This window comes from Pieris brassicae, chromosome 4 (assembly GCF_905147105.1).
Source record: "Pieris brassicae chromosome 4, ilPieBrab1.1, whole genome shotgun sequence".
Taxonomy (NCBI): domain Eukaryota; kingdom Metazoa; phylum Arthropoda; class Insecta; order Lepidoptera; family Pieridae; genus Pieris; species Pieris brassicae.
Genome location: NC_059668.1, coordinates 150,765 through 161,204, shown reverse-complemented (window position 1 = coordinate 161,204; position 10,440 = coordinate 150,765). Strand labels below are relative to the sequence as shown.

The 10,440-nt window shown below is 34.0% G+C and overlaps 1 protein-coding gene and 1 non-coding gene across 2 annotated transcripts; both read left to right on the top strand.

Annotated features, from left to right (window-relative positions):
* The first annotated feature begins 3,122 nt into the window (after positions 1-3,122).
* Positions 3,123-9,899, top strand: LOC123709044 (synaptic vesicle glycoprotein 2B-like). The gene is made up of 10 exons (XM_045660132.1): positions 3,123-3,281; positions 3,468-3,629; positions 5,573-5,735; positions 6,382-6,503; positions 6,587-6,831; positions 7,108-7,262; positions 7,567-7,696; positions 7,882-8,180; positions 9,522-9,649; positions 9,770-9,899. The coding sequence occupies exons 1-10, from the start codon at positions 3,224-3,226 to the stop codon at positions 9,883-9,885; spliced, it is 1,578 nt and encodes a 525-aa protein (XP_045516088.1). The 5' UTR covers positions 3,123-3,223; the 3' UTR covers positions 9,886-9,899.
* LOC123709149 lies at positions 8,416-8,621 on the top strand. Its single transcript, XR_006753693.1, has one exon. It is a non-coding gene; the product is annotated as a small nucleolar RNA U3 (small nucleolar RNA).
* Positions 9,900-10,440: the final 541 nt, after the last annotated feature.

Sequence of the window (10,440 nt, the reverse complement as noted above, 5' to 3'; positions counted from 1 at the left end):
AAATCACTTAATTGTATTTTAATATTTCAGTTAAAATTTGGCCATACCTGACCTACAAATAAAGAATTGCCCAAAAAATACTTGACTTATCTTTTAGCTTAATAATGTGTACAACTAACTAATCTCTGAAAATGCTGAAATTATGGATATTGGTGATGATATTCCTAGGTTTTCCCACATACGCAACAAAATGTTTTCGCATCTGTTACAAACACTTCTTATTAGGCCAATTTCTCATTAAAAATCAGATTAATATACAAGAATTACACAAGTTCCCATGGCCTTTATTTAAGTGTAAACACTATTAATTACCTAAATAAATGAAACAACTGTTTTTTTATCGTCGTCATCTAACAGAAACGTCACCAACAACCCCACTTTGACATGCAAGGTACCAGAGCAACATAAATTAAATAGAGTAGAGAATTAATGACGTATTAATGTCGTAACCCTATTTTATATATATACCTACTTAAAAATGCCTAATAGAGAGCAGCTATACCAAATGGATAACCATTATAATAAAAACTCAAGAGTAAACCACCAACCGGAGTTCTTGGGCGGTTACATGCTTGGCCGCCCTACATCTATGGATTCCTAAGGTCTGATCCGGGAAAACCAGGAAGGTGGGCAAGAAAACGACAGAGTTGTGGGCGGTAGTACCAGGACAGCAGCAAACTAGAGAAGATAGCTAAATATTAACGTATGTTTACGCCTGCGCGAATCTATTGATTTTCATACACCCTCATTCAAGACAATGAGGTAGCTCTACGTTCGCGGTAGATGCGGTATGTTAAATATTTTAAAGTAAATACAATGTAGTAATATTAAACAAACGTTATTATTATATAAATAAATAAAAACTATCATGAAATATTTCAATAATCAGCATAGCAACTCTTACAATCAACAGCTACAATCACTGCGATGACGTCATACCTATAATCGAGCGAAACAAAGCTTATTCCAACTCCAAAGGGTATATCCTCAACCCCAGAAAATGGCACCATCGGGCTGACCAATGGTTAGACTAGTCCAGATCCTTCCTTTATGTCGGAGGAAGAGCAGCTTTCGTTTAGGTCAGAACATGTACCTATCGTAATTAAAAAAGCTCTTAAAACAACCGGGGGTAACGGCAGACCTCTCTGAAAGTAATAAAGTTTTCAATCAATTCATTAGAAGCATACTCAGCCATTAAGTAGTACCTTATCCGAGTAAACTTGGAAATTTCTAACTCTCTTTCAAATTTTCCTTTACCTTTAGATATCTTCGAGACTCATATCGCCCTGGTATATAACATGTCAGGAAAACCCGTAGATGGGGGGATTGATGGGAAAATTTTCTTCCCCATTTTTCTCTAGAATTTATTTATGGACTTACTTCTGTGTCTGAATATTTGACAAATAATGTTTATAAAAATGAAATAAAATAAAAAAAATATATCACAGGCAGCTTTTCTTGGTCTGAACCTCAAATTTCTCCGTAATCTGTTTCGTCATCATTTTATCATCTAATACGCATAGTAGGGGTAGGAAGGTGATGATTTGTCTTAATTATTATAGGTTTTTATATAAGTCAATTTTGCTCTGAATTTTTGTTTACGAAATTTCCAACATTTTCAAATCATTTAACAAAAGTAAATAAAAACCTCTATAGGTCTACCCCCTTATAGAAAACGTCGCGCAGCAGATCCGCCATTTTCATAGATTTCACTAGGAACACATGAAATGGTAGTAGATATTCCTTTTTCGAGAAACGACCGGTGTAGTTTTGTATTTTTATATTACCCGTAGACTTACGGATAGATTCTTTTTTAGTTTAAATAGGTTCAGTTTTAAGAACCTAGTGTCTCGTCTCCGTAGCAAACCATCCACAATATGTAGGCGTATTGAATATCTTTTTTATTACGCTCAATTGATGACGGCGCCTATTGCGTGTTCAAAGTTCTAACTGAACAGTCTTCATAGATTTGCATTGCTGCATAAGATATATAAATGACTATTCATCTCTCTCAGGATGGTGCTCAGGATCACCATTTACATAGGACACAACACCACTTGCCACTCATTCCAACATATTTTCCTGAACTCGGACGAAAAAGACTCTCAATTGTGGAGACAATGTGTGCGTTAACACGCATACATTAATGCATACAATTGTAGTTTTTACGATTTTGTCAAAATACTTGTTTGAGCAACATAAATCTAGCTCCGGTATTACGTAGACTTCGTTGCACTTAAAAATTGAAATAAGAAAACTCAAGTACATTTTAGGATTTTGTACCGGATGACAAGATGAGAAGGAGCAATGTACGTATATATTTCATTAGATATTTATAATAAGTATAGTTAGCAGAAACAAATAATATAAAATATTCTTTAAATTTATACGTTACATAAATACATTAATCGACTCACTCATTATAAGTGCACAGTCTGAATAATGCTAAAGCTGTATATGATATGATTTTTTATACATATTGTTTGTTCAAAGGTTTTTACACAAAGTTCAAGTTGAATTGAACAATTGAACTTGAAAAATTATATTTTACTGGATTAAAAATGATAATAACAAACGAACATCACAAATTATAAATTCCTAACACAATATGTATTTTTAGACTACTTTTAGATTAATGAGAATTACTTAAATCGTTTATTGAAGCCGTGCAGCAATGAAAACTTCAACAGGACACTGCAGAAGGCTTGAATGTTGACAAGAAAAGGTTTTATCAGTCCGTCAAATTTCAGGAATACCTATCAATCGATTTAATTATTGAACGGTTTTTATTTTGTGGTAAAACTGTGATTTACTTAAATATATTTTTGAAAAATATACTTTTGTTATAAAAAAAAAGAAAAATATACGACACACGTGAAAAAAAAATTGATATAAAATTAGATATTTTCATAATAAAAGCGTGCGAAACATAATGTGGACAATTATAGCCAGAGGTAATAAGAATAATTTGTTAACCAATAATGGATAAAGCAATGTCTAGACCATCATTACTATTAATATTCTTTCGCAAAGAGAAGATCTACCTTCAATGATATCTCTACCACATAATTTAAATACAGAATACACAGTTTTGCGAGTCAAATAAATAATCAGTCTTTATAAAGAGTCGCCTGTATCGGGCTCATTCATTTGCCTCGTTTAGTCTCAATATAAATTATTACAAGGAGACGTTCATAGTTCACTGAGCAAATAATTTCATAAAATGCCTAGTGAAAAAAATAAAGGCAGATTACAATTCGACGACGCCCTAGAAGCCAGTGGTGAGTCGTTTGCAATTAGATTTTTAAATGCCGTTCCGTTATTTCCAACAAAAACTTGGCTTCTCACAACGGAATCTGTCTTCTTGATCATTAATGCTACGGGAAGTGTTCATTGTGCACAAATATGTAAGTAGCAGCTAGAACAATGTTTTTATATTATAAAACATGGAAATAAACTTCTTACAGGTTTCGGAAAGTACAATTACAGCTTGTTGGGAACATGTTGCGTGCTGATCCTCGGGATGTACGTGGATATTTTTGGTTTATCTGTGTTGCTGCCCAGCATTTCCTGCGATTTTGCTCTCACTAAGAATCAACAAGGGTTACTCTCAGCTCTGCCACTTATCGGTAAAGTAAAAATTTAGTCGCTATTTCCACGAAGGTTTGAAACGATAAAAGCTGTTGATAATTTCCTTATATTTCGAACTCAATAAGTATTTACTTTTATGTTTCCTGTAAAGGAAATGAATTATAATTTCACACGTTAGATGAGAGATTAAAAGGTAACGGATACTAATCTTTTAAATTGCTTAAATACCTAGAATTATAGCCATGTTATAAAACCTAACTGAGTCTAGATAATTGTTAAATTATAATTGACTAATATGTTATTATAATAATTGAGTTATTGTATGAATTAGTTGTATGTCTTATTTTTGTAACATTTAAATAACTTACATACATTCAGTTTGTGAACTGAACATACAAACATACAGAAATAACCTAATCAACAGAAATAATCTGTCAACCAACAACAACATCGATATAATTACGTAAGCATAGTAAGGGTAGTCTATTTATTTGTGTGAAATATGAAATAAAATTTTAAAATATTACATTACAACAACAAAACCCTCAAATTAAATAGTACATGTTACATTAGTAAATTAAAAAAAAATCACATGGTATTATAAACCTGCTCCTCCTGCTTCTTCTCTGAAACGCCTTCAACGTTTGAAAAAAAGAAGGGAACCAAAAGCTATATCATCAGTCGCGACAAATGAAATCAACTTATCAGTGAAAATGATTTTCCGACAGAGCACTAATAACTTTTTTCGTTAGCACTTTGGTTATCGTCAAACACTTTTTGGTGGACTATTTACCGTTTTAGATTTTTAAGTTATATATTATTATAAAAAAACATATACTTGTAGTTGTAATGTATGACACAGTAATATAACAGTGAGCACTGTTGGCCTAGTGGGCCATTGGAATTTTCCTTCTATGTGCGCATATAATATCCGCTCGGACGATGGATGAAAAACATCGTAAGGATGGGCATGTCCTAGACCTAATAATCGATGGCGATGTGTCAAGCAGTTCTCCGCTGAGCTGAGAAATCACATTGCCTATTAAAAAAAAGGAAATGATAGTTCTTAAGACAGTTATTACTACCGTGAATCTTACGCGACGTTATTTAAATGTTTACAGCTCAAAGAAACTTATCGTGACGATAAGATGCAATGGCGGTACTGATCATGAAACATTTCATAATACAAATTTTATCACAATCACGAGACGGGTATTTGATGAAAATTACGCACATTATAATCTCGAAACGGAGGCCAACTCATCAATGTCTAGTTCTTGTTATTTCATATTCAAAGGTCATTTATGGGGAGTACAAATGGGCATTCCTAAGCGAAGGCTGATAGAGAAGCGGCAAGGGATAAGCATTATGCCGATGACCGGATCCTTGGAATTTTTATATGAACAGTGCTGAATTGGCTGTGAAATCCAGAAGACACTGAGAAAGATCTTTAAATTTTGATATAAATATTAATGTATTCTTCAAAAGCTGCTAAGAGGTAAAAGCGATGTGATGCGATGATACGAAGAGATTTAGTTTTTTTTTGTTTTATATAATTGATGTGTATGTGTGTAACATTTGTAGTCATAGTTTTTTGTACTCTTTAAGCAAGGATATTGGTTAAGAACTTTTAAATTATTTTATAATAATTCACTTAAATACCCGTGGACTGAGTCACGTTCCTTTGTCTTTTCGTAATAAATTTCGTCGTTGTGATGGTTAAGAATACTGTCTAACGATAGTGTTAACACACTAAAGTGCGTACGTATGTTGGTGTCATACATCTGCACGCACTCTTACTCTCTACTCGTAAAGGGCTATTGTAAATTGTGAAAATCATATCCCCTTCTGTGTTTGTTGGAATAATTATATTGTCCTTTGCAAAAATATATAAATCTGTTCGAACTTTGTACATATGAATAAATTTTTTATAACCTAGTTCAACAGACAACAACATAATCTTTAAACGTTGGTATTATAGGAACCATGATATCGTCGTACGTTTGGGGCTTATGCGCTGACACCCTGGGACGCAGGAAGACAATTTTATTGGCCATGCCTATTGGGTCCAGCATCAGTCTGCTCACCAGCCTGGCGCCGAACTTTACAGCACTTTGCATATTAAGATTCTTTTCGGCTTGTTTGTAAGTCAGTTACGATTAATGGTACTTTTATTACGTGTTATAAAAAACAGACTATGGATAGTTTAAAAAATATAATGGGCACTTTAGACTTAAGTGTTAAACAGTGGTAAGTGGAATAATATTACACAAGAACATTGTATTAATTTTAATAGAAACTGTCAGGAGTGTTATTGAACACTTCATTAAGTTAAAAAACCTTTTTAGTAAATTACTTATTAGTCTTAAGTTAGATCGTAATGATAATCTGTGTCTTTCTGCAGAGACAATTTATTTGAAACAATATTTTTTTAACGACCTATGCCTTATCTTCAGTTACAGTTCACATAACACTTTTTTTAAATCAAAATGACGCTTGAGTCAGCTTAAAATAGTATCCAAAAAGGCTTTAAAGGAACCTTTACAATTAACAAGGATCGTGATCTATAATAATGATAGGTCTCATGAAGAATAAGTTCTTATTTCCAAGAAAAATTCTAATTAGGCCTAGGAGCATCACATTCAAGTACTTTCTTTTAACTTGTAAATGTTAGTTGACGTCATTGCTGCTATTAATATTAACAACATTTTGCATTGTTATATAAAAAAAAATAATTGAAAACACTAAATAATCTTTAAAACTACAAATTAAGAAACCTTCCTTTTCTAGTCTCTCATCAGCGAATACAGCCGCGTTCGTTCTCATGGGGGAAAGCGTCCCGAGTCATCACAGAAGTCAGTTCATGTTCTTAATGGCAAGTTCAACGATGATTGGGCAACTGAGCACATGTTGTGGGTATTTAAATTTATTTACACAAATTCATTTTTTGAACAAAAGATAATATGAGTCGGATATAACATGCCAATTCTTTTAGTGCCGGCTCTCGGGATCTTCAGACTGTCGTTTTATATTGAGGTCCCGTGGCTTCACATGGTCTACCGGCCTTGGAGATTGCTGCTACAAATTCTTTGCCTGCCTGGTATCGTAATGATAATTGCCATGATCTTCTTCGAAGAGAGTCCTAAATTCCTTCTCAGTAAAGGAAGAGACGAAGAGGCGTTGGAGGTTCTAAAGAAAATATTTAAACGGAACACTGGAAGCGATACGGCGTTATATAAGGTTATAATTACATACATGTATTGAATAAGACGTCTACACAAATACATTTATTGAAATTTAAAATATGATAGGGAAACACCTAACCTCGTCTTCTCTGTTAAAAGATCTGCTATTTATTAAAAAGTGGCCTCACACGACTGCCATAACTTTGGAAATAAATTTGACGCACTTAAATCGTGAAATAATTTTTGAACTCGGTTCAATTCATTCATTACAAAGATACAAACTTATTAATTTCCTAAGTATACTAGGTATATACAGTTCACGTTCTCTCAGGTAACCTCGGTATACTTGGAGCAGTCGGAAATGACGAATAGCACAGAAAAGTCTGTAATAAAGAAAGTCTGGAACCAGATGACACCGCTCTTCAAACCTCCTCTGCTTAAAAACTCTTTACAGCTCTACTTCATTCTACTGTGCGCTTACATGACGTAAGTATTTTAACCTTACGATTAATAACTATATGAAATAATTACATGTATTTGGAGGATTCAACCATAAAAACCCTTAATCAAAATCTTTTTAATTTAAAAACATATATTTTGTTAGAATGATTAAAAAAACAAAATGGGTTTGTCGTACATACCCATTGACTCATGGACCAAATCCAGGATGTACTAAATAAGGGACAAGTTACAAGTCCAAGCGAGAGAGTTACGTCAGGACCGTAGTAAGAGGTATCGACGGTAGTAAGCGTGATAATATGAATAAATAAAATTCAAAAACTTTTTTAAGGTCCACGGGCTTCACAATGTGGATTCCAACTGTCACCAACGCCTACTTCGATAACGACAGCCCGACGACAGGCAAGACTTTCTGTGAAATCGCCAGTTCCGCGGCCCGACGCACTCTGTATAAGAACGGTGTAAGTTTATGACTTTATTTTGATTTATATGTAGACATAGGTTAGCCGTAACATTCTATTTTTCGGACACTAAAAGAAAATTACAGCACTGTGTTCATACAATGTTATTGATTATTCTAGACATCTAACTTAATAAGAAAAAGTAATACTTTAAGTGTTAATAAAAATGTTGTTGAATTTTACAGAGCTCACTTATCATAGAAGACTGTGATGACATCATCAAGCCAAACACCTTGTATGCTGTGATGGCATATTCAGGTCTTTGCGGAGCTCTTAACATTCTACTTACCTTCCTAGTCGGACCTTTAGGAAAGAAGACCACGACGTTAATAATATTTATAATCACAATTTCATGTGGAGTGTTCCTTCTCTTCGTCAGGATACCGATGTTGAGCATTCTTCTCTTTTTCATCTTCCCCTATATGGCCTTAATCTTGGGAAATATCAACACGTACTTGGTAGAACTAACTCCTACGTACTTAAGGTGTGTATTTAAGATCCCTTATAAAATAATGATTTATTACCTCTGAAAATATTCGAATGTTCTGATAAATAGTTAGGGTGGTTACAAAAATCGTCACTAGATAGCGCGCTTACCGTTTGCGCACTTCCGTATATCCTAGAAGCCGCTGGCAAATGTTTGTATTTTCTAAATCGTAGTATCTTAATGCTTCCATATTCGTTGTTATCCATCGTCCATTCCTGAACTTGATTTCAACAAGTCCTTACTTCTTAGAATCATTTCTTTAGTAAGCTCTTGACGCAACTTCTCACAATTTGTCGGAAACTTCCATCAGCCATGATGAAGAAACTTGGCGCGTCACCCTGAGCCTGGGACGGGCTATGACAAACGGGATTAGCATACGATAATCGTTCACTTTTCCGCTAATGGGACAGCGTGATGTATCGACGCCGTCGGAATGGCTTATATAATAACCCTTTTCATATAAAAAAAACCATATTTATTGTCTTCATGTATGATTATGTATAATTGATAATTTATGCACTGCTTAAGTTAAAGAACAAATCCTACTATTAAATTAGATGTATGTATAATGATTTCGGCAGTCCCCTAAGATTGAGGTAAATTTCACCTGTATTTTTTTCATTTTATACATGTCTGAACGCAATATATAATACATTTAACAAATGCATACAAAAGTATAGAATAAAAATTATTTGATATTTTCGTGTCTATTTAATTTAGACAATGTTATATATTGTTGCGAGCTAGGGGGTCGGATAGAAAACACCGTAGATCTCTTCAAGGGTTTATTTTTAAATAAATGAACGAGGAATTTGTTTACATAAATTATGCACAGAAATACACTCACAAACCACACAAGAAAATAGGTCACTAGTTTATTCTATTACACGGACTTCACACAGCACAGTCTTCACTATTCCCACTTTATCAACTCATTGTTAATCTCTCGGAATCGCACTCGAAACTGCGTTCTCTCGTACTAGAGTGTTCAGCCTGGCTTCGAGAAGGTTCCGATCTTCCATCTTTCTCACGTATCATTTTATCCTTGTCCCACACCTAGAAAATTCGGTACGGACGATTCCTTCATTAAAGGTGTATAACTAGTCCTGAAAACAGGTTTTCTGTAAACTGTATCACTCGAATACACATGTTCTGAAACTGTCTGATAAAATGTTTCGGCCTCCTGAAAACGAGAATAACATTATGCAAATTACAATTTTCTCATATCTTATAGAAACTACTAGACGGAAACCACATTTCAGCTTGCTGAAAACGTCTCTAACTTGTGGAAAAGAGAAACATTTCAGTCGACCCAACTACGTAACACTATGTTTTTAGGGGCATGGCGACTTGTTTGTCAGTTCTTGTGGCGCGCGGTTTCGGTAGTATCAGCGTGCAAGTCATCGCGAGTTTCTTAGCTGATTACTGTGTACCCCTGATAATATCATACGTTCTACTTGGACTGAGTGAGTATATATAATACAAAACAATATGTCTTCTTTTACCTTTTTTGTGTTGTTATTATTATATTTGTATGAGTTTGAAAGTAAATAGAATGTCATTCTTAGAAAATACCTATATTGCAGGTGGATTAATAGCGGCCCTTTTCCTGCCAGCGGACGTCAGGAGACATGCAATTCAAGAGAAAACTTGCAAGAAGTGCTCTATAAGCTCAGACTCTATTGAGCGAAATAAATATTAAAGTATTCAAAGTGATTCCGGTGTTTTATTCAGAAATAATAATAAATGCAGAGTCAATCAATAGAGGATTTTCCATTTAGTAATTACAATACCTTCATTTCGATAAACACCACAGCTCTTATTACGTGAAGTGACTTGAGTGACACTTCAAAATTGCAATCAATATTTCAATTTCAAGACAATTTTTCTTAATTGTGATATGAAAATCAAAACTTTGCTTTCGCTTTACAAATTAAGAATTTTTTGTAGAAAGAGTTTCGATACAAATGAATAAATCACTCATTTAACTACATTAAAATTTATTATTTATCTCGTACCGTAAATTAATACATCGTAGAGAGTGATAAATTATTAATTAAGAGTGGAACGAAACATATTACTACGACGTATCCGTGAACATAACAGAGCACTTACCAGAAGAGCTCAAAAATGCAGTTATGTTAGTAATCGCAATAGTTCAATAATTTTGTAGTTTTTAGAAAGAGTCCAGCTGGCTCAGTCAACTGGGGGACAGAAATGCTCTGCGGTGATCGGGAAGCTGGCAGAGCATTTAACG